Genomic DNA, 24,209 nt, shown 5'->3' with positions numbered 1-24,209 from the left:
AGAGTAGCAAAATCTCACTGTAGGAAAAAAGACCTTTTTTCCCCCCCAAAAAAAATATTTGATCTGACATATTTAATTCTTGAAAAGTATCACTCAGCTCCTTAGGATTGATTTAAAAAAAACTGTGAAACAACTGACCAAGAGATTTTCATAATTTTTTAAGTTCAAATTCAAAATACGGTGAAATTTCAAGTTTGATTTTTTTAACCTCCTCTGTAGTCCAGATTGATTTGTTAGTTAAATCCTAATGTGTATCTCTGTCCCTTTTTTTCCTGTTTCATTTTTCTCAACAGGGACTCTTGAGAATGAATTGTAGTTTTGGAAGTTTTCCCATTTTTAAATCTGACTGAACTGGCAAAATGTCTGCTCCAGTGCCAGAACTGTGGCATTGCATCCCAGAAGAAATCCTTGTCTGAATATTGTATTGTCTTTCTCTTTGAGATGGACACAGAGTCTTCCAGGTATGCAGACAAGGGGCTGCAGCTGTTCCTTCCAGCTCTGTTTGGCACATCACAGAGGCCAGGTGAGAGGAACAGGGTCCTCTGTCCAAGTACCTATGCAGGAATAACCTGATTGTTATTTCCAGTCCACGTCAAACATCTACTCCACTCTGCTGTGGCACTATTGACCTTGTGACTCCTATGTGTGATGATGTTTTCTGGCATGACTAGCACCTGCTTACATAAAATTTGTGTTACTTGCTGGGTTTTGTCAGTCACTAATGGTGATTTGGGTTTTTAGGGGAAATAACACATTCTTAGGTACACTGTCCTAAGTTGCCCTTTGAAAATTACGAGAAAAAATTAATGGATTGTTATCCTTATTGTGACACTTATCTTGTCTCTTCTCACCTCCTGACTCTTTCAGTGCTTGGCCTTAAAAGACTCTGTAGTTATCAGGTGAGAACTCTGCTTCATTTTTCAGCAGGAATGTTGAGCTTTGCAAGTTTTTGCTAAGGACCTCAGGAAAATTGATTTTATATTTTATTAGTCACTTAAAGAGCAGTTTCTGAGTTGAAATTACCTTGATATTAAACCACATATATATTTAGAGCTATCTAAAGCTTTTATATTAATGATAAAATCATATTGTCTAATAGATTCTATGTGTAGCTGTTTTTAGCATCCTCTTTTCTCATGCAAGAGCAAAATAATTTCTGTTGACAAATAACATAGTAGCTAAACCTGCTTACAATTTTGACTTTTCAAAGTTTTGCTGAAGATGTACAATCCTGAGTCTGGCCAGCTATCGTTCATCTGTGCCAGCCAAAGTTTAGGGCAAGAAAATTCCAAAATAACAACCCAGGTGCCTTCACAAGCCTGGGATTTCTGCGCCTGGGTGTCCCACAGACTCTGGGCAGGTGGGTTTGCTCTGGTGACTTGCTCACCTCCCAGCATAAGGTGGGCAGCACGTGTTCCCTTTGCATGACGCTGCGTATTTATTCACAGCTCTGCGAGATCGGCTGCAGTGCATTTTCATTCTGTGTATTGTTCTCTGGGGCTGGTGATGCCATCCCATTGTGCTGAGTTTTTAAGAGTGCGAGCAGCACTGCTGATGTGACTCCCTGGACGCCTACTTTCCACTGGCCTGGGATAAAATTGGGTGGTTCATTCTCTGTGGGACGCAGGCGCGCCCAGGGCAATGGGACCAGTTTAGCTGGGACACTGCAAAGCTATGCAGGATTCACCCAGCTCTCTGGTGATGGATGGATACTCCAGCAATGTCCCAGCCTTCCTAACAAAACTCTGGACGCTGGTGGAAGACCCTGAGACGAACCATCTCATCTGCTGGAGTTCTGTAAGTACAGCAGGTGTTGGGTGTCACTAATGCCTGCAACCACAGGGAAAACCCAGGTGTCAGGCCCGAGAACTGCATGGCACAGAAGCTGCCCTGTGCTTGGCAGGTGCTGCCCAGTTACTGGCAGAGTGCAAAAAACAGGATTCAAGTACAGAAACTTTTGGATATACTTGGTATTATTTATCTGAAATATTGTGGCTTTTCTGTTTCAGAGGGGCAACTGTTTTGTGGGTGTTTTAATTATAGTATTTACACATTTCACTTGAAACATGCAAAAAAAGTGTCTAATGTTCAAATTCTAAGAATTCCACATGCTTTGAGAGAAATGTTTTTCACCTTGCTTGAATCTGCAGCTCCCTGACATTTGTCAGGAAATGTGCAAAGCCCTTAAAAAGTTTCAGTGCTGTTTTGAAAAGAAATGTGTGTTTCTTAGCAGTCTCTCACAAATGTCTAGTTAGAAGGCAGCAGATAAACAACACTCAGAACTCAGACTCATAATTTAAACAGATCTCAGACTGGCACCCTAAACCATTTTGGAAGACCTTTGCCTGATTTTTCAACAAGTCTGTGTGATGATCATGGTGATGTGGGTATATATTGTCTGTACAGCTTCATAGGGATTGATTGCTTTGCTTTGGCTTCTTGTTTGTCACAGGGGCATTAATACACTCAGTGCAATCACAGAAATAAAATTATTTATCCCCTTTATACAACATTTTGATACCACATTGTGATTTTGACCTAAGACTTGCTGTAAATAACATGATTTGTTTTCAACAGGGAGTTATTAGATAAACTGTGTGCATAAATTTGTTCTCCAAAATCAAGAATATATAACACAAGCAAATTTAAAGGGGGTGGTAAAAAAAGTCTAAAGCAGCCTTTCTTACATATACTTTGTGTCCAGTAGAGTTTTCATTCAAAATCTGAGACAGGATTTGAGCTGCATTGATATCTGTGTCCATGGTTATTTGATGCTGGTATTACATAACCATACCTCTGAAAAGCACCACGTTTTGGAATCATGTATTTTAAATAAGGATTTTAAAGCTAGAAATTATTTTCTAATCTGTGTAAATAGTCCCCTCTCTGTTACACTTAGAACACTGTTATTTTTAACTGACCACCACCATGCTCTGCTTTCCTGCAAGCTATCACAGGCTACAACTGCATCCTTGGAGGTTTTGGTAAGGCTTTTAAGTGTCTAATTTTCCTGTTGTTGCAGGTATCCATGTTTCTCATATTCTTCAGCTTCTATACGTTGGTGATGTTGGAGCAGAGAGATTGTGTGCATACCTAAGATTTCTGTGTATAATCAGTCCTTCTAGAAAATAGGACCCATCAGGACCTGTGAACTGTTTCTTAGCATGAAAAAAGAGATGGAGAGGAAATGCAGTAATGGTTTATATATACACTAAAGTGTGTTGTAAAGTGGAAAGGAAAGGTCTGCTCTCTGTGTCTGTGGTAGACTGGGAAAGAACTAATTCAATTAATTTTTTAAATGGAAGATGCAGTAAGGGAGAACTGGCAAATTCCTGGACTAGCACTTGTCTTGTCAGAGCACAACATGTCTGTCCTGGTGATTCTGTCAAAAGCAGTTAAGATAAGCATCTGCCACGACTGTCATGCTGCAGAGTCAGTTTTGCTTTGAGCAGAGAAGACTTCCAGAGATTCTCCGAGCTTGTGCTCCCGTGGTGTAAAACAGCCAAGGCACAGCTGCAGTGTGGGAACAAACTGGCACATGCACAGTTCATCGGTGAACACACAGTAACCCCAAAGTCTCTTGTGTCTGTAGGAACCTTTCTGAGTGTGCCAGCTTCTGAGAACATTGTGGCCCTGAATTCAAAGGAATGGCCTCTCATGAGAGCCCATAAAGAGTTGTTGAGGTGTACAAAACTCCCATGCTTCTCATTTTCCATCAGTGGGTCTGGCCTGGGACACACAGCTGTATCCCAGAGTAAAGGGGCAGAAGCACAAGGGAAACTGAATAAACCAGCTCTGTCCCTAGGGCAGTGTCTATAGTGTTGGGAAACCTTGGTCCCTGCTGTCCTGTCTGCAAACTCTGTCTGCGAGGATAATTCCAGCATGCAGATTGTCAGTGAATCTCTTAATGCTTGATCAGCCTTTGCTTCTGCTGCATGGGGTCAGGAATGATAGGAAAGACCCCCAAAATGGTCAAAGAGCACTGTTGAGGCACAGTCATGTTCAGTGTTTGCAGTAGTAAGCAAGGAGCAAGAAGTGCAGCTGACCCAAAGTCCCGTGTTTGTGAGTGTTAATTGTTAGAGCTGTCAAATGAGCCTGAGCACAGAGGCAACTGGCACCATTTGGTGATGGAAATGTAGTGTAGAGCAGCAGGGTTTGCCAGCTGGCTGGTTTCTGGTGGCCATGGGCAGGCTGCAGGCACACACCAGCCCCTCTTTTGTCACTGAGCTATCTCATGGCCCTGGTTGTACTCCCTGTTTTAGAGACTTCCAGACTTCCCTGAGTTCACCCCTGCTGCTGCAGACCCCCTGATGGGTGCGAGGTGGGGCTCACCTCCTAGTGCACACAGAGCCTGAGAGCTCTTACAAAACACTGCAGCCCCTGTGGAACACCTACCCAGGCTGACACACCTCTGACTGCTGGTAATTGCACCAAACACAGCAGGAGGATGACTGGAGTGCTGGTCTCTCTTCCCTGCCAACATGGTGCAGGCTCTGCTGTCTTAACTCTTGTCCCTTGAAACTCAGCTGCAGCCAAGGCAAGTCCCTAATATCTGCTGATGTCATTGCACTGATGTAGCTGTCAGCAGGTAGAGGGCCAGGCAGGGAAAGCACATGGCCTACAGTGCATCTTCTCTGCCAGCAATCTCAGGCGGTTTGCCTTGTTTGGCAGTCATGGATCTTTGCAATGCAACCCCAGAAATTGAAGATTAATCTGATTAACATGTGTGTTTTTAGCTTGGACTGCAAAGCGTGACTATCAACATTTTTGTGGGTTGCCTTTGTGGCTGTTTACTATTAAAAATAATCAATAAAAGGTGTGTAGAGCTTCTCCTGAGATGTGTCTCCCGAGGTGATTTGCTTCTTGCCTTGCAATGTTTCTTGTGCCATGTCTCCGGACAGTGCTCTCTCAGGACTGCTGTGCTCTGGAGCAGATGAATTGTGGTTAGATCTGAACAAGTAGGTTATAATGGCAGGGGTTATAATGGCAATTCCCATTTTCATGGCCTTCTTATGACTCAAGTCTTTCTGTGAAGTCCATGCAAGAGAGGCTGATCCCAGATCACCTACCAGCTATTTGGGCACAACAGTCAGTGGTTTCTTTCTCACATCCAAGACTCTCAACTAAGCAGTGACAAAAAGTAGAAAATTATCAAACCTGCAGCCACAGAGACCTGACTGTACCAGAACTGAAAGGAGCAAATCTGTCATTGAGGGTTGTTGTCACTCTTCTTAGCTTCAAGGTGACAGTTCAGAAAAAAAAACTTCCCCTGCTGTAGGACTCCTCCTGGGCCCCTCTCGTGGTCAGAGATGCTCCCCTGATTTCATCTTTGTCCTTATCTCCTTTGCAGAATGGCACCAGCTTCCATGTGTTCGACCAAGGCCGCTTTGCCAAGGAGGTGCTGCCCAAGTATTTCAAGCACAACAACATGGCCAGCTTTGTCCGGCAGCTGAACATGTGTAAGTGCAGCTCCCAAGGCCCAGGACATGTGGGCCCCACAGATATGGGGGTGACAGGAGGCTTGGGAGAGAATTGTGCAGAGAAAAGTTTGGGGTCTAATGTATATGACTTGTGGCATTATTGATTTTGCCAAAGAAGATCTGCCCCTCAGATCCCAGACTAGTGATCTCCTTGTGCTTACCTTAAATTCCAGCATGGAATTTCTGTTAGATTGTGTTTCAGGATGTGAGCTAAATACTTTCACCTACCAGGTGTTCCGTCTCTCTTGCAATGATTTGATGACCTATTATTCGTTTTCCATTTTATTATATATGGAGCTTTATCCAGCTGCCAACTGTGACACCTCTCCCAGAATGTGCTGCTCTTGTGGGTTGTGTGCCCTGAGCTTATCCCTTTCACCAGCCACATCACTGAACCAGTAACAGTTCTCCCTGCAAACCTTGCCTTGCTGATCAGACATTTTTACCCCTTAAAGGAGGTTTAGGTGTAATTTTCAGCCACTTCAACATGACTGTTCTGATAGTTCTTGGAACTTTTTCATTGAGTAATTAAGTTCCTTAGTCAACTTTTAACTTTGCTATTTCACTCTATAGTAGCGCTTTTGTAAATTTTAGGCCAGTCCATAAATACAGCTTAGAAACCTTTTGAGATCTTCAGAGAAGTACTCAAAGCAGATTTCCAAATGTGCACATGACCCTTTTTTTTCCAAAAGTGGCACCTGCTGATGGTATGTGCCTTTGAAAAACCTTCCCCTGAATCCCTGTGGTTTGCAAATTGAGACAGGAATTCCCTAAGCTCCTGGCAGACCAACGTGCCCGTGGCAGAAACGCTTTCATGGCATAGGCTGCAGCAGGGGTGGCCAGTGGGATGCACAAGGCTCTCTCTTGCCCTGGGTTTTGGTGGATATGGCCCAAAAGCATGCCCAGGTATGAGCACTGGCAGCTCAGAAAGTGTGAAGGGTGATCAGAAATGTCCTCAAGAGTGATGAGGGTGGGAGGTGGAGGGAGTGCCCATCAGCCGTGTCTTCTCTGTGCAGACGGCTTCAGGAAGGTGGTGAACATCGAACAGGGTGGGCTTGTCAAGCCTGAGCGGGATGACACTGAGTTCCAGCACCTCTGCTTCCTGCAGGGCCACGAGCACCTCCTGGAGCACATCAAGAGGAAGGTGAGGGGCACTGTGTGGGAGGGGGGAACAGGCACCTGCCAGATCCTGCTCAGCATAACTCCAGCATCACCCCGGTCTTGTTCCTGCCCTCCCCACACACATGTGCACCTGGGCTGGGGTTCTTGGTTTGTAGTGCTTGGCTTGCATTGGAGTTTTATCTGTGTTTTTCTGCTCTGTTGCTCTGTAACACAAGATGTTTGTGTAGTGCTGCAGGGCCAGGCTTGCTTCTCACCCCTCAGCCTTTGAATTGTTACTGCTTTCCTAGAGAAATATGGCATAAGTCCTGCAGGGTCCTCAACAACCACCTCTTTTTCTTATACAAGGACAACCTACTCCTGCCTTCTGTTTTCTGACTTTTAACCTGTTATTAATACCCTCAAAGTGTTCTCTTACTGAATTAGCATAGCAACTTCTGATAAGGGACTTGAGCAAAAACCTTTTGGAAATCCAAGAGTAGTACATCAATTTGAAGCAGTATGTCAGACACATCCCTGTATAACATGAGGCTTGATTGAGTATCTCTGTAGTCAGAGTAGAAAGATTAAATCTATCTAGATCAATTCCTCCCTGATACTCAAAATACTCTTGTTTTCCCCCCAAGCTGATTTGAAATAGGTCCCTACTCTGACAGGGAAGGTACTTCTGCCAGGAGACCCTCTATGAATAGGTTTCTCCTGCACTTTGCTCTATTTGGCTTTTGCAATAATACCCCTAGGATAGTTCAGACTTGTTGGCATGTGGTCTGTCCTGGTATTTCAGCTGGTGACAGTCCTGCACCTGAGCCACCACCTCTCTCTGTCCATGGCCTTTCTTGCACAGGTAAAATCTACCTTTTATTTTTTTCTCCTCAGGTGTCAGTAGTGAAAAGTGAGGAGACCAAGCTGCGCCAGGAGGACCTCAGCAGGTTGCTATATGAGGTACAGATACTGAGAAGTCAGCAGGAGAACATGGAGTGTCAAGTGCAGGACATGAAGCAGTGAGTTGAATCCTACTCAGGCTGCTTCTTACGGGCATTTGCTTCTCTGGAGTGGTGGATTGTGGGGAATGGTTGAAAGGAGGAACCTTGCACACTTCCCTCCCCAGGGAGCACGTGGAGCCAGGGACTGACCAGAGATCTGTTGAGACAACAACATGTAGGATTTCTGTGCACACCTGATCTACAAAATATGAATTAATGCTCAGCCTCTCTGTCTCATTTGTTTTCCCTTCACAGATGAGGAAAGCACAGAGAGGGTCAGACAGGAAATATGTGCATAACCTGGGGACTTAGATCACTATTTCCTCCAGATGGAAATGGTGATAAAGATGTAACTCTCTTGCACATACAAAAGTACTTGGCAGAAATTTGCTGGAGTCCACTCCAGACATTAAGAAATTAGCTTTCTGCCATCATTCACCTCCAAAATTTGTGACTGGACTAAAAAATGTAGTATATTATAATATATAATATAAGAACTTCTGTGTCATTTAGTCCATAGACTCATCTCCCTGAGACTGTGTCATCTGACATGGCCAGAACTGTTGGGTAAGAGCAAACCAAGCTGATGCAATGCTTCCTGCATGTGGTTGCCTGACCTCCAGCTGTCTGAGACTCTGGGATTTTCTGACTCAGACATGGTCACTAAAAGATTAGGAAGTGGATATGGTTATATAAACCATGTACTTGGAGAGGCTTTTATTTGCCTCCAGAATTTTAATCTTTACAGAGAGCTTTGTTTAAAAAGCATTTGAATAATCAAATAGACCCAAACTCTTTCTTCTATAATGAGAATTCATCAATGATATTCATACACCACCAGATGACACTGTCATTCTGGGTCTTGAGAGAGCTCTGCATACTGGGAAACTTCATTCCGGCCCAGCACCTTACGTGCAATGGATACATATTTTTATCCTACATAATTTTTTAATGACTCCCACACTTAGCACATGCATGAGTTTGCACTGTGAAATCCAACTGCAACAGCAATGACATTCTGGGCTTGCATTTGATTTAATTTTTAGGGAGTTCCAGTATTAATGATTTGGCCTTGATTTTAATTTATTCTCCCTTTTGATTTGCTTGCTCGCTCCCTCCATCTGGAAAAATTGCATTCAATTGATGAAAATAATATGACTTTTATAAACTGAGACAGAGGAGAAATCCCAAGCTGAATCCCTGTTAAGAAATTTACACTGGTGAAGAACAATTAGGACATAACTCCAGTACAAGCTGTCAGACTAAGGAATGCTGGTTTGCTGGAAATCCTGTCATTACCAGTACAGAAAGTTCACTGCAGAGATTCTTGCTGTATAAGTTGTTCTACTGTGCTCTTCAGATCTCTGGACTTTACCTTCCCAGTTCTAGCATTCATCCACACTAGAAAGACTAAAAAGCAAAAGGATTTATCAGTTTCACCTGTATGATAGGTTTTGCTGGCCTGACAGTTTAGGTACATCCATATATTCTAGAGATAAATTGCCTGGCAAAACCTTTTGCAGCATGGACTCTCCATCCCACCTAGTGGGGCTGACTGTTAGAGGAAGCCTGTAAGGTCACCTCTGTGCTGCTTCATTTACAGACAGAAAAGAAATTTTCTTTATGCAAGCTGGACACAGGTCTGTGCTGGGTTAAATCAGTGGCTCCTGCTAATAAAATCATTGCAGTCCTCCTAGTTCAAGGCTCTGAGATGCAGGAGCATCCTTTTATCTGCTCCAGTCACTCCCAAACATTTGAACCACCACTTGTATGAGTTTTAAACAGGTAGAATACACAGGGTCTCTGTTCGTAGGATCTTGTCTTTGGGAGCACTGGTGCAGTTGTGGAGAGGCTGGGCTTTCTTGGCTCCCATGGAAGGACAGTCTGGGTGATCTAAATAACTCACAGTCACAAATCAGGCCTTGCTGAAATTCTGAGTTTGGCCCAAATGTTCCACAAAAATGTGTCCTCTTGTTACCTTTGCCTATAAATGTTGGCTTCTCTTTATCTGTTTTTCCTCCATTCTTTGATCTATAGTTCTTTTGAGGTCAAGGAAGAAAAAGGAAAGCAATTGTGTGACCTTGTTTGAAGGTCCAAACACTGAAACACTGGTCTGAAAAGATCCAAACACTGCAAGAGCCCGGAAGTGAGACAGACTTTGCACAGTTGAATCTCCTGTGCATCATGGCAGCACCATGGGCTGTTGATGTCTCTGTTCTCATGGAAAATTTCTGTTTCGTTTTCAGGCAAAATGAAGTTCTTTGGCGAGAAGTAGTTTCTCTCCGGCAGAACCACTCACAGCAACAGAAAGTCATCAACAAGGTAGTAGTCATATAAACTCCAAACTCACTTGTACTGCCTGGTCTATGTCCTCCTCTGATCTTTTGTCCCATAATCTCCACACTGTGATATTGCAATGTAATTATCTTCCCTTTCTTTTAAGCTGTATGATGCTTTTATGTGTCCTATGGAAACAGGTCATTAACAAAGCACAGACTGCACCCTCAAGCAAAAGATTTTAATTTCCCTGTCAGTCCTTTTTGTGATGTTAGAAACCACTTTTCTGTTGAAATCCTGAGCAAGAGAGCACAACTCTCACTAATTGCCCTGTGTTGGCTATGTTCTGTTTGTACCAATGCCTTTGGGCTTCCCAAATCTTTCTCTTCCATTTGTCCATGAGAGGAGCCCCACTCCTGCCAGCACCAGTGGAAAGCTGGAGGTGGCAGAATTGGCCACCCATTGCCCCACTGGGGGAATGTAACAGCAGCTATTACATTTTCTGGTGTTACTGGTATAGCTGAGGAATTAATGTACAACCTTTTAGGCTGCAGAACCATCTCCCTTAAAATCTAGCATGACCAATATAGAAAAGGCTCTCCAGTGATTCCTGGATGGTGCTGACATGGCTGAGCACGTCACATATCCCGGTCCCCATGTTCTGACCCTCACGTGGTATCACGGAGTCATAGGACTGGCCAGAAATGCACGAGGTTATCAAGCCTTCCTCCAGCTCTGAGGCTGGACCAGCCACATGCTTCATAGAGCTTTTGTAGAGGCTTTTATGCAACTCTATTTTATTATATTGAGCAATGAGTAAGAGCCAGCTGTGATATATAATAATAATGCTCTCTTTGTTTGGAGGTCAAAGCAGAGCATTAAGTTCAAGCTGACCTGGGAATATGTTGCTAAGTGATTTCTCTCTAAAGCTACTCTGCTTCCTTTTTACTGTCCTGTTATATCAACACTGACATTTACAGAGATGAAAAACTCAACTGAAAAAGCTCAGACCTCCATCCAGGCTCTCCATAGGGAGTTGCCTCTTTCACTTGCAAAGTCTTTGTCAGACTTTACAGCACCTTTTCTAAATGTTTCTGAAATCTTTAATGCATCCAGGACTAACTCCAGGCCTAGGAAGGTTTGCATGTGCACTTCAAAGGTCTGTTAGGACCAGCTGAAGTTCTTTGTGCACAAAGTGGAGAAAGTGCTGAGCACATGAATCCAGGAATCTTTGCACAAAGCAGGCACCTGGCTGTGTCCCTTGAAAGCCAGGCAGGCTGTTTGAGTTCTTGGACAGCTCATTTCTGTTTTGGGCTCCAATGTCTCATGTAATTTGGCTCCTACAGTCTATGGCTGCTCCCAGATTTGGGGTGCTGTTGGGAGGGAGGAATGCGTGAGATAAGAATGGCTGTGAGAGCAGGGAGTGCTGAATCACTCTGCTGATGAACACTGGATTTTGATCTCTCCTGACAGCTGATTCAGTTTCTGTTTGGCCAGCTCCAATCAAGCCCCAGCAGCACTGGGATAAAGAGGAAGCTGTAAGTACCCGTGTGTGGTGCACACGCTCACGGGTGCATAATGCTGCCCCCTCACTAAAAGCACAAGCTCAGCTCGCCCAGGCAGGCGGTCACCAGACCAGGGCTCCATGGTGATGGGAAATGAATGGGCTGAAGTGCAGAGTCAGACCTGCTGACAGGCCCCATTCACTGCCCTTTAGAGAAGCACCGTGTCAGCTCGTGACCTTCATTTGGGGAACACAGCGCGCAGTGGGACATGGGAGTGCTAACTAGGGGAAGGCTAAAGGGCAGGACCCCACTGCTGGTCCTACAGGTTCCAGTTTTCCACTTGTCATCTGTTGGAGCAGGGCTGGGCCCAGCCAACCCACAGACATCTTCAGTTTGACCCACAGTCACTCAATGTGGTGTGTATCCACACTTGGTGGTGTTAACCTGGAGGCCTTACAAAGAGGAAGGTGAGGAAAAATTTTAGCTGAGGGGTATCTTTAGATAGGCTCTTCAAGGCAAGTGAATAGAGTGACTTGAATTAGGAAGCTTAGTGCCTTTCAGGAGAGCAGCTATGCCTTTCTTGCCCTGTGGTGCTTGTGATTAAAAGGAGGGAAAGAGACTTCTGAATGGAATTTGCTGAGGACAGGGACCTGCCTCCAGTTCCTACTTTTATTACCTTGTGGCCTTTGACAACTTAGAAACATCTCCATGCTGCAGAGAAAGGAGCCAGACCTTCCATGAGTGACTCAAAGGAGTCAATTTTCATTAAGTCAGTGTTCTTGACTGACTCCTTCTGTGAGGGTTGTAAAGACAACACAGGATTGAATGCATGAGCCCATAATCTGTACAAGCCAGCAGGGTATGTGCATCTCTCCCTACCCTGTCTGCTGAGTCTCATGGAAGAGTTAAACACTGCAAGTAGCAAAGAAAAGGGCTCAAGGGGAGAACAGAAGCTGCTGAGTTGCTGAGGTTCATGACGGGAATTTTTCCTCCAGTAGCGTGGGCAAGCAGAGAAATGAGATGCCAGATCTGACCTCTAGTTTTCATGGTCAGGGCTGTGTCCTCCCTGTAAAAGCTTTGCAGCACAAGAGATGTCTTAGACAACTGTTTTTTTGTAAAAAGGCAAATAATTAGTGAGAAAGTGAGAAGCTGAAAAGGACAGGAGAGCACAGAACTACCTGCACAGCAACTGTTTTGATCCCCTTATGGTGAGGGATCACACTTCACACAACCAACTACAATTTGCAAGGTAATTTGAGTTCCTGCTGCTTCCTTGAAAACACAAAGGTCTGTCTTCCAGAAACTTCAGCTCTTGTGTGTATATCTGCATCCTTAGCGTTTTATCCTTCATGATTGTGTTTTCCTGCCTCTCTTCTAAATGGCTGCAGGAAAAGATGGTATGCAGCCTGGAGCTACTTGGTGCAGAGCAGAGTGCTGCCTGGGGGCTCTGGGTAGGTTTGGGCAGGATGGGCAGGTCTGCATCTTTCCCTTCTCTGTTTGGTTAATCCTCTTTTTTAATGGTGACCTCCTCCAAAACAGTTTTTTGTCTTCCTTGCCCGTAACACCGGGCAAGAAAGACTCTTACAGCTAAGGAAAACCAGAGGACACAGGGGACAAGAGCTCTTGGCTGAGGGATGTTTTGTGTATGAGCAGCCAGGAGCCAGTCAGTACCTGCTGGAAGACAAAACTGTTTCTCTTCGCAGGCCTCTGATGCTTGACAACGGGATCTCAGCTCCACCAGTGTCCAAGTTCAGCCGGCATTTGTCTGCAGAGCCCCTCCATGACCCCTATTTCATACAGTCGGTGGGTTCAGCCCAGCCTCTGAGCTCTGTGGGATGGCTTCAGCCAGGGGGGAAAATGTTTGAGACAATAACAGAGATTATGGAGTTAGTAATTTGGCAAGAGCTTGGCAGTCAAGAAGAAATTAGGTTTGCTAGCTGGGTGACATTTAAAACTTCTTCAGCTCCTCAGTTTCACAGATGCTTTCATGAGGGAGGCCATGAGCTTTGGTGGGGAAAGGCAGACCCTGCACACTGAACTCTCTATGTTGTTACCCCAGCCTGGTTCACCCCGAGGGAAGAGAGGAAGAAGTGAGTTCTAAAAGTGGGATTTTTGTAGCCTCTGAGGTGTCCCCACCATCATCAGAGCAGACACCAAACACTTCTGTCATGCAGTTAAAATACATGAGCTGGCATGAGAGGCCCCTACAGCCCTGTTGGGCTGTGTTGGATCTTTCCCTCCAAAAGAAGCTGAGCAGTCTAGGCAAAATGTCAGACATGGTGAAACCTCTTGGTTGCTGACACTTCACAGGGTTTATTTCACACCTCTACCTCTGTGCTGTTGGAGGAAAAGTGAGAGGAAATTATAATGTTGCATAGTAGGTAAAAGCTTTCTTGGTTTCCATATAGGGAGGACAGTGAATAAACCCTAAGCATCTCAGATAGGGCCTTGGACTTGTTTTGGGGTCAGAATGATAAATCTATATGACTTTTGCTTTCCTCTTAGCCATCAACAGAGCCTGCCTCTTGCTTAAACAGCCCTGCAATCGCTGGAGGACCCATCATATCTGATGTTACTGAAGCATCACCTTCCAGCATCATGAATATGCAATCCCCTCCTGAAAATGACAGGTAAACATGTTTGTGGTTAAAAATAAGGAGAATTGGGTATAAACATGCTTATGCAGCTCTTCTCTTGAGTTTTTTTGTGGCTGTAATTCTACCAAAGTCTCTGTGTGATTCACAAATTTTTATAGAGATATAGGATGGAATACTTTTTTCACATTTTTAGAGGGGTATAATAACAGCATAACTTTCATAACAAAGTCCTGGGTTTCATGCTGAGAACTTCCACTCTGCTTTTTGAGAAATATTCCATGTTTCTTTATATTTTGTCCTCAAGAAAGGGACTGTCTCAGATTTAATCAAATAATGAGTTACTAACACGTGCTGGGTTTGTTGAGTGAGAGAAAGGAGGGTTTCCTTTGGCTTTAGCAAAGAAGGAACAATCAAATTTTACATCTAACAGCTAATGAGAACAGTAAGGTTGCATCACAACAACTTCCGATGTTTGACAAATTTTCTGTGAAAAGGCCCCAGTAACTTAAGAACTTAATGCAGAGTATTTTAATGCTTATCTCTTCCTGCCACAGACATGCAGTGTATTTAGGGCTGGTAGCAGAATAGCTAAAGCTATGTCAGTGGAAAGTAAGTAGACAGATGAATCATGGAAACAGTTTCTCAGGCTTAAAGGCAAGGCAGTTATACTCTAGAAATTGCCTGTAAATCTGTTGCATAATTGAAACCATAGCCGTAAAATTAACTAGAAGCATGTAAAGAGCTTCAGATTTAAAAAAAAACAAACCTGGAAGCCATTTCCAAAGCAGAAGATCTTCAATATAACCTTCAAACTAAGTTGCGTATTTCTACTAATTACTGAGTGCCATCTGGTGGCTTCTGATCTGTGCTGTGTCTGCATGACTAGCATCTGAGCCAGCCATGGCCCCAATCAGTTCAGATGTGGTACCTCCTAAATCAACTGCACTTCTGGTGGGAATTTAGGCCCCATGAGATGAGAAGATGATCAGAAAGGAATGTTGAGGAAAGCTCTGTAATGTCACATACCTTCCCTGTTATCTCCGTGCCTTTGTCAGTTTGGCTCCAGGTGTGCAGGTTCACAAGGAGCTCTAAAGTCTCCTACAAGTAACTGCAGAGTAGGCTTTTACACACAAAATGCTTCTAAAGAAAACTTCATTGTCATTTGTCCACCTGGAAATAACGTGGAGTGCCGCTCCCATTGGAAAAGACAAACCTCTGCCTCTGACCAAGTAAAACATCTGACTATGACTGCCAGATCTCAACAGCTTCTGTTCAAGTCCTGCAGGGCCACAAGATCCTGACCTGTGTCATTGGCGTCTCTAGAGTGCTTGCTGATCCAATCCTAATTCCTGCATGGGATGGTCTTACTGATCCCATTCCTATCCCTAGGGTGGAGACTTTTCTTTTTCAGGGGAATTTCTCTAGCTCAGTGTCCCTTTAACCTGTCCATAACACTCACCCAAGAAATTATCAGTGCATAGAAATGTATTTTCTGTATTTGCAAAACAATTGAATGGGGAAAATTCATTATAGCTGTGACTGATGAAGTGACTGCAGATATTCCAGCTGAGCATGTTTCTGGAGCTTGCTGAAAAGAAAAAGAGGCTGCTGGCTTCGTTTGCCCATCTGAGGAAATGGAAAGACCTTCTGGGGCAGTTTGATGGGCAATGGAAGCAATGCCTTGTGCTTCTGCCCTTCCCAGCAGCACGAGGCGTTTGCAGAGCAGCTGTGTGTGGTGCTCAGTCGTGTCTCTGATGCAGGGAGAAGTGCCTCATGCTGATCAAGGAGGAGCCAGTGAGCCCTGGAGTGAAAGCCAGCGCGGAGCCCGAGGTGCCCCTGCCCGGCTGCAGGGCCTGCTCCGAGCCCCCGGTGCTGCCGGTGGCCATGGTTCAGTCTGTCCTGGAGGGCAAGGGCAGCTGTGGTGCAGCCCCACCAGGGACATCCCAGCCACCCGAGAGGAGAGGCAGGAGGGCACTGCTGGACAGGTGAGGCGAGCCAGGGAGAGCTGTGGCCCTGCCTGCTCATGGCCCTCTCCTCCCATGCCCAGGGCGGGGAGGGAGGGTGGCTTGGAGTAGCCAAGAGCAGCCTGGAGAGCTCCATCCTGTACCTGTGGCACCTGCTGGAGGAGGACTCCTGAATCCCAGGGGACAGTTCACAGAGGGGGGGGGCATGTGGATCACTTGCTTGAAGGAGCCAGCAGAGGAAGAGCTGTCAAAGGATGTGCATCAGAGCTGTGGGAGCAGGAAGAGGATTTTTGCATTGAGAGGGATTTGCTCAAGGTCGGAGTGAAAGCTGGAGCCCAGAGTATCTGTATCTGCAGGCCTGCACTGGACTGTGCTACACCCCTGCTCAGGGGATTGGCACTGTGATGTTAGGCTCAGCCTCAGGGTGATCCCAGTGAGCCACCTCTGGGGCTGTGCTCTGAGACTGAAATCCCAACAGCACCCATGTCATGGGGCAGTGTCCAGGAGGCCTCCCCTGCAGAAGGAAAGCATGGTGCAGCTGGGTGGATGATGTGGAACTGAACTGCAGTTCATTCTTGACAGCAACTGCAGCAATGTAAGGAGGACCATGAGGGAGAGGAACCCAAAACACCCAACAGGGTTATCAGAAAAGCTTCCATTTTCCTTTAAGTCCTTACATAGAATCAAATTCCTTCTTCTGAACCCACTGGATGCTTAAAAACGTATTACTGGAAGAAAAAGAATCCTTTTTTAAAGACCTGATTTTAAGAGAAATTTTTTATAGCTTTTTTGGGGTTTAATCACAGTAGGGCCTCGCTGTTGCTCATTTATCTGAATGTCTCTAGTAAATCAGCCTGCAGGGTAAATGCCTGCAGCTAAAAGTCACTCCTTTAAAGAGCATTAGTTAACAGTAATTCCAGCATCTTGGGCCAATGAGAATGGCAACACAGCCTGTTCTGGCTCCAAGTGCATCTCTAAAAGGATTTATTCTAAGGACAGCTTTAATTTTCCAAGTGTTAAGGAGATGGGCACAGACTATCCATCCCCAAACCACGTGTCACCCAGGAGAGGGATTGTCTCATCTCCATCTGCCCAGTCCCCTGTGTGCTCTGTCGAGTTGTACTCTGGGATTAAATCAAATTTTATGGCATAAACCCAGGCTGACAGTGGGCCCTTGGTTTTCAAAATGAGATTTAAACATAAACATCCTTTTGGAAGGCTGCTCAGTCCTGCCTTCTGTAGGTTTCTATGCAAGTTTCCTTTGTGGCAATATTTCCCCTTGTGTTTTCTCAGAACAGATATTTCAGACCCGTTGGAGGGCACTGACTGGAGCCTGGAGGGGCTGCAGCTGCTGCTGAGGAGCCAGCAGTACAACCTGGAGCCTGCCAGCCTCTTGGATGTGAGTGTTGCTGGGAAGGCTGCATCAAACAGAGCTGTGAAGTTCACAGAGGTTCCTCTGGGCTGTGAATCAGGTCATGCTACTTGTTCACATGTGGCATTTTATCTGCCACATGTAGCCTGTGGAGTCACAGCTCTGTTTTGACCTGCTCATAAGATTTCAGCTTTAAATTGTGCCTTTTTTATTTTATTTTTTTTTAAATATGCATATTTGAACTCCTAGGAGCACAAAACACTGCATTTGGTGAAGAAATCAACATCAGACCTGACACATTTATGTAAAATAAATGTGTCAGGTCTGATGTCATAATATGACTCTCTAGCTAGTTTGTAGGGGTTAATTTATTTTCTGCATATTTTACACCTTAGATATTCCTAGATTGTGTTTAGCTTTTCCTACCTTCCCCTCTTCCTCATATTCTGGGAAGTGTAGCCAATGTAAAATCCTCTCTCTGCTGAGGTAATTATCAGTTTCAATTCTAAGATCACCTTTCTTTAGATATGGATGGTGGCTTTTTCTTAAGCAGACATGCAGAAATAGGAATGTTTGATTATTTCTCTGTTGTACATATAGTTGGTATATGAAAGGTTTTTGCCAATAATCAAATAACTCTGTAAGAAAAAAAATCTATATGTCAAATATATGTCCCCTTGAGGAGGTGCTTCAGCATGTTGTAAGCTTGCATGGATAAACAGAATGAAGTCATTTAAAAGAAATCAATCTTATTCTCTTCAAGTCAGTTCCCAAGTGTCTGTGCTTGATTCTGACTTTACAGAAAGCTTTGCTAATGGCCTGCTCTGTCACTGACTGTCGGTTCCTGTTTCTTGTTTCTCATTAGGAAGCGTTTTCCTGTTACTGACACACTTCTCTCTCTGTGCAACTAATGTCACAAGAGTGAGAATGAATCATAAAATTGGCCCCAGATCAACAGCTCCTTTTCCCAAATTGCTCAGACTTTTCAAGAAATTGCCACCCAAGCCGTAATGCAACAGTAACCTGTCCTCTGCTACTAAATTCTGGAATACTTTTAAAAGTCATGTGAATCTGGGAGTGTCCTAGGACTCAAGAGCAGCAGAAAAGGGCTTTGATTTTCAAACCAGCATCCTGGCTTGTGACAGGACAGTGGCATGGGGTGTCTGTGCTGTGTCTCCTCTGGCAGGCAGCAGCACAAGTGCCCACAGCCCAGCCCAGCTGTGCCACAGGTCAGCACAGGAGCCTTTGTCTGCAGCTTCAGTGAGTGCAGGGCTGCACCCTCCAGCAGGCAGGGGAGGGCATGAGAGTCTCGAACCATTACACCTTTCAGAGCCCTAACTGTATTTTTGTCTCAACAGGTCTTTAATCCCAATTTATCTCTGAGTGAGTGGAATTTGACTGAAATGGAAGCCAGTCTGTCCCCGGTAAGAGATGTGTATTTCTGAGATATGATAATAACAGCCATAGAACCCCAGAATGGCTGAGGTGGAAGCGACCTTAATGTTCATCCTGTTCCAAACCCCCTGCCCACTGCAGGGACCCCTTCCCCTAGGTCTCCTTGCCTGAATAATAATGGAACTGTGAAGCAGAGCTTGTGCATAACTGAGGAAGTTATTTCATAACCAGAGGGGAGAGTGGGCTAAAGCACAGCACGTAGGCATCTCCTGGGGGCAGCAGGAGAGTGTTGTATTATACTCTTGACCTGGTTTTCCCACTTAGCCAGGCTTTGTCTGGAGACAAGCTCTGACTGACTGTTGGTGTCCTGGAGTCTTTAATTGCAACTGGCTGCTCTAAACTTTCTCTGAGTGAGAATGTCACATCCTACTAATACCACAGATTTATAAAGTGTCTTTGTGCCAAAGCTCTTTATAAAATATGCCTTTACAAAGTGCAGCCATCCCTGTATGTTTCAGGAGCAGTAAAATACCATGCAATTAGAACAGAGGTTCCTGCATGCCCGTACATGAAGAACAAGGAGAAATTGTTTGGCAGTATTTGTTTGGAATTGATATTTACACAGACATTTCTGCAGTGCAGAAAGAGCAGGTTTAATAAACAGTGAAGGAAACTATAGACTCGGAAGCATTAGGGTTAGAAGTGTATTGCATGGCTGGGTTCTTTCTCCTGTGTGACCGAAGGCTTGGATGGTTCTGCCAGATATTTCTAGAGATGCACAAGGAGAGTGTTATCTACTCTAATGAAATACAAAAAGGCCTCTAGACCTTCTTCATGATATCAACATCCTTTTTAGGTTTTAATAATTTTGAATTTACTAGGTAATTCCACTTCCTGAGTGTTAGGAATGAGAGTGTCTAAGATAATAATAGTTAATATTAATTAGCAAGTCTTGGAAGCAAGGACTGTAACCTTTTTAAAAGCATTGCATGAGAGAAAAGGCCAGGAAAGGAGGCTGCAATGTTCAATAGTTCAGTCCTTGAGCCCACTAAATGTCCCAGGAGCTCTTGCTTGTCCTACAGAAAGTCATGAGCATGGAGAAACCTGGAAGCAGTGCATGCAGGAGCTCTGTGCCTAGAGCACTGTGTAAGCAAAAACTAGTTTCACTTAAAAGACAGTCATAGGAAAATGGAAAGAAAATTTCTTTCCTCTTTGTTTCTGGCTGTAGAGGACTGGGGTTTGCTTTGTATGGCAGCCACAGTGACACCAGCATGGGCCCTCGTGTGACATGAGCTTCACACCGTATTAGCCAGTGCTGAATAGGGGATTACACCTCCCACAGCCCTGTCCTTCAGGCACATCTGCCCTTGAGCACATGGTGTGGCTGTTTCAGAGAAGTGCAGCGAGGCTGGGAGGAGAGGCCGGGCAGGGAGGACAGCTTGTGTTACTGGTGGGTGTTGTGCAGTGGGGTAAAGCACCGGTGCTCAGACATGGCCTAGTTCTAACAAGCTCCCCTGTCTTTGTATAATTGTACATTGTAGTTTATATTTTTGCATCAAGATGCAGCGACTCACAGTGGATCTGGAGAAGAGTGCAACTGAGCTGCCCTCAAAAGTGTTCAACCCACAATTCAACACCACCTGCCCAGGTAGGAGCACCAGCAGCTCTGTGCACTTGGCAGTGGGATGCTTTTCAGGCAGCCAGATATGATGTCCAGCACTGACAGATTGCCATTTGAGGGAGCAAACCATGTCTGTCATTTTACTTTCGTGATTGTCAGTCAGCAGGGTTTCCACAGCAGCTGCTAAGCCAGTTCCTGAGCTGTGGGAAAAGGGTGGGGGATAAACTGAGGGTAAATGGAACCGAACTGGTTTTGCAATGGGCCCCCATCATGACTGTCAGTGTTTCCACTGCTTTCTCTGCCTGTTCATTGCCACCTTAGAGCAGTGTGGTGGTCTCAGTGGGTAGGGGTGGTAAGACCTGCACAGTCCTGGGTTTCCTCTGGTTCCTGCTGCAGAGGAGGTGCCCCAGTAGCTGCTGGGAGCCAGAGGCACAGGCTGTGTGTCTCTTTCTCCAGACTTTTTAGCAGACCTCAAGGGAACAGTCCATCTGATCCACTTGCTGGCTGATAAAGTGTGTCATTGACCTTAGATACGAATCCAAGAGTCTTGTCCTGGTTTTGGAATCATGATGAGAGTTCATGTGTGTTCAGCTGTTCAGGGACAGACCTGAAAGAGAAGCTCTTGTTAGCCCCAGTTTGGTGCTGTAGCCACCTGAGCCTGCCCCAGTTGTGACTCATTGTGTGTCATTCAAGGACTTGAATGCCTCAGCCTCTTTCATGAGCACCTCAAGGGTGTTAAAAACCCAGGTACACTGAAGAGAATCCTGGAGCACCCCCTGTTTGCAAAAGCCTTTCTGGCCCTTCTGCAAAGAGGGAGAATGATACGTCTTGAATGAAGGAGAAGAGCAGCTGCTCTCATACTGTTCTCAGTGTCTCCAACATTCAGTCATCCCCTTTTCACTTGTGAGGCATCTCAGCTTTCAGGCAGAACCCACCTGGTTACCTGCAGAGACTCCCCTTGATTTTAATGCACTTTTGAATGAGTCCAAGTTCTACTAAGGTGCTTCCAAGTGATTTTGATGGAGTGAGGCTCCTCAGTTGCTGCTGCAGTTGGGATTTGTGATTTTTCAGTTCTACTTATGTAAACCCAGGCAACCTGCCTTCAGAAGCTGAATTTTCTGCTGTCCATTCCCAGGGAAAGATGTCGTTCTTGAAAGTGCCCAGCAGTTCCTCCTCGACCGTCAGTCCATCTTTGGGAATGACCTCATCAGCTTGCCTGAAAATTCATCACTTTATGTTCCTTCTGAAAATACAGCTCCCTACATGTCCTCTGTGGGTGTCCAAGGGGATATCCCTCTAAACCTGAGTTCTTCAATGGACAGCAGCCAGCGATTTAGCTTCCAAGAAACAACTCCCTCCCAACCATCCAAGCATCCACAGGTTTGAATGTAAAGAAACAAAACTGACTCAGAAACCCATAAGAGAGTTTATTTTTGTGCCATTTTTTTTTAATGAGTAGATGGAAGTGTTCAGTAGCTGTTGCATTACCCTCCCTGCACCTGGATTTCAGTGTTTTTTGAAACAAAATACTACTTCTGGTGCTTGCTCCGAGCGGGAGTGAGAACTTGACAGGATTTTTTTTTCCCTTGAAAATGCTTCAGAAATTTCAAATATTTTAATAAAATTTAAGTGAAAATTAGCTTTAAAGTCCATCTGAGACTTCATAAAATAGTGACCCTGACTAGTGCCCGCAATGGCAAACTGTTGGATTTTATTGGGGCAGCACAGATTAGCTAAGATGCCTGACCCTTGTTGATGCTGGTTTTTCATTAGGAAGATATTTCTACATGCCAGTCCAATGCTATAAAATAATTTTTTAATCCACTTTCTGGGTTTGATGGGATGCACCTGTTCATCTTAGGGTGAATAGGAAAATGATCTCTTGGGGTGTGTAGAAGCTTGTTTTCTGAGTGACCCCACCAAGAATGTGCCTCTGGCTCTTAGGGGAGCTAGAGAGCTAGAGACCATCACAGGCTGCAAAACATCCCATGCTGAGTTGAGAGCTTTGGTTGTTTGGGATTTGTTTTGCCCGAATTTATTTTCTCTTACATAAAGGTAGGGCACTCCATACTTAAAAAATATAAAAGGGATAGACTTTTCTGCACACCCAATTTTCCATGTGCAGAGAGGGCTGAGGGAGTGCACTCTGGGTTTTGGTGCTGGCTAAGTATTCCATGTCTAGTCCACTGGGTTTTTTTCCTTGTCTTTGACCAGTTCTATTTCCCCTGAAGAAATGCCTGTTAGTTTATTGATGTATAAAATCTGATTAAAGAGTTTAATTTATTGGATCCCTTTATGAGAGGGACTCTCAGCTTCTCAGTGTAGGAGAGAGGCAGAATGGTTAGCCCACCATGTCCCACAAACTTTTCTTCTGCCCTTTGTGCATCTGAGACCAGCCTTAAAGGCTGAACTAACCTTCCCCATCCATGTGCTTTCTGAAAACTGAGTTTCTCAACAAAGCAGAGCTTTGTTTTTTATGCTGTAGTTCTAATGAGAACATATTATTTATCTCAGTATCTTCTACCTGAGTTGCTTTTCCTTAGGAAGGTTACCCAAATGCAGTAGGACAGGCCCAGGAAATTCAATTAACTCAGGCCTCCTAAGGGCTTAGACAGGGAGGTTTAAACTGTGCCAGTATCATTTGAAGAAATGCTCTGCCTGCCCTCATTGCCATGACAATTCTTGGTTATGAACCATATTTCATTGTGGTCAAGCAGCATACACCCCAAGGTGTAGCTAATCAGCTATGTCAAATGAGTGCAGGCTGAAAATCTCCTCAATAAGATGAGCATTTTTAAAACGGACCTTCCTGTCACAGCCCTTTCCTCCATCCATTTATCACTATGTGAACAAATGTGTTAGTTCAGAAACATTCACTTTTGAGCACATTTTTGCCCAGCTGATTCCTGTGCTGGGAGCTCTGTCTCTGCCTTGGTTGTGTGGTCTGTGCAGAAGCGAGGCTGTGAGAGCTCCTGAATTAATCTCAGGCACTGTTTTTGTGCCCAGGACTAAGGGAAAATTCCAGCAGCTCCCACTGGCCTGGTATTTAGATGATGTGCTTGAGTGTATCCTGGACAAGGTTTTTCTTTTTGACAGATTTGTGCTTAGAAATTTCACCTAGCTCAGCCCATTTCCAGCCCATTTTACCCTTTCCAGCAATGGAAAGTCGTTGAGTTGCACTCTGTTTACTTCTTTTCTCATAGGTAATTGAAAACTGCCTGTGTCTCCTGACACTGACAGTGTATGTTCAAGATTTACACCCTTCTCTGAACTTCCACGCTCTAGGCTGCTGTCATGTTAACACTGAATGTATTGATGCAACAAAGTGTTTAAGCACATGCTTAACTTCAAGCTCCTGAGTAGTTTGTGTGTATTTTTATGGAGCCTGTCACATGCTCGAGGCTGGGCATACGCTTGTGTCTGACTGGATTGTCTGGTTGGGGTTGAGAAATGAACCCCTGGGGAACTGCCCGTGGGCACAGCCAGGTGCAGCTCAGCCCTGGCTCTGTCTCAGGCTGTGTCCTGCAGGGCAAGCTCCAGCCTGTGCTCCTGGGGTTTTCTTTAGGCTTTTTGCTCTACTATAAATGTGAGATTGGAGCTTGATGATGAGAGAGGAACCTCCAGGAAGAGCACCTGGGAGCCATTCCTGTGAAGAAGGAAGCTTGTGTTCCTCGGCTTTTACACTGTTCATTTTACTTGATGTGCTGAGACTGCGTTTTTGCACTATGCTGTACATTTGTAAAGTTTTACAGAAGACACTAATTAAACATGTTTCCTTTTTCTCATTTAGTCCTGCTTTGGCATTTCTCTCACTCCTTTCATCTATCCCTTATTCCTTGTCTCCTTCCCAAGTCCTCAGTGAGTAGTGAAAATAGTTTCTAAGCATTCAGAGATTC

At 44.8% G+C, this 24,209-nt stretch overlaps 1 protein-coding gene across 1 annotated transcript; it reads left to right on the top strand.

Annotated features, from left to right (window-relative positions):
- Positions 1–1,674: 1,674 nt before the first annotated feature.
- Positions 1,675–24,057, top strand: HSF4 (heat shock transcription factor 4). The gene is made up of 13 exons (XM_058846398.1): positions 1,675–1,797; positions 5,351–5,459; positions 6,497–6,624; positions 7,476–7,600; positions 9,829–9,904; positions 11,333–11,397; positions 13,068–13,167; positions 13,870–13,994; positions 15,722–15,946; positions 17,219–17,324; positions 18,656–18,721; positions 20,253–20,340; positions 21,449–24,057. Exons 1-13 carry the CDS (start codon positions 1,675–1,677, stop codon positions 21,697–21,699), a joined length of 1,587 nt encoding a protein of 528 aa, XP_058702381.1. The 3' UTR covers positions 21,700–24,057.
- The last annotated feature ends 152 nt before the right edge of the window (positions 24,058–24,209 follow it).

This window comes from Poecile atricapillus, chromosome 10 (genome assembly GCF_030490865.1).
Source record: "Poecile atricapillus isolate bPoeAtr1 chromosome 10, bPoeAtr1.hap1, whole genome shotgun sequence".
Lineage (NCBI taxonomy): Eukaryota > Metazoa > Chordata > Aves > Passeriformes > Paridae > Poecile > Poecile atricapillus.
Note: the sequence above shows the minus strand (reverse complement) of the source record. Positions and strands in the feature narration are given on the sequence as shown.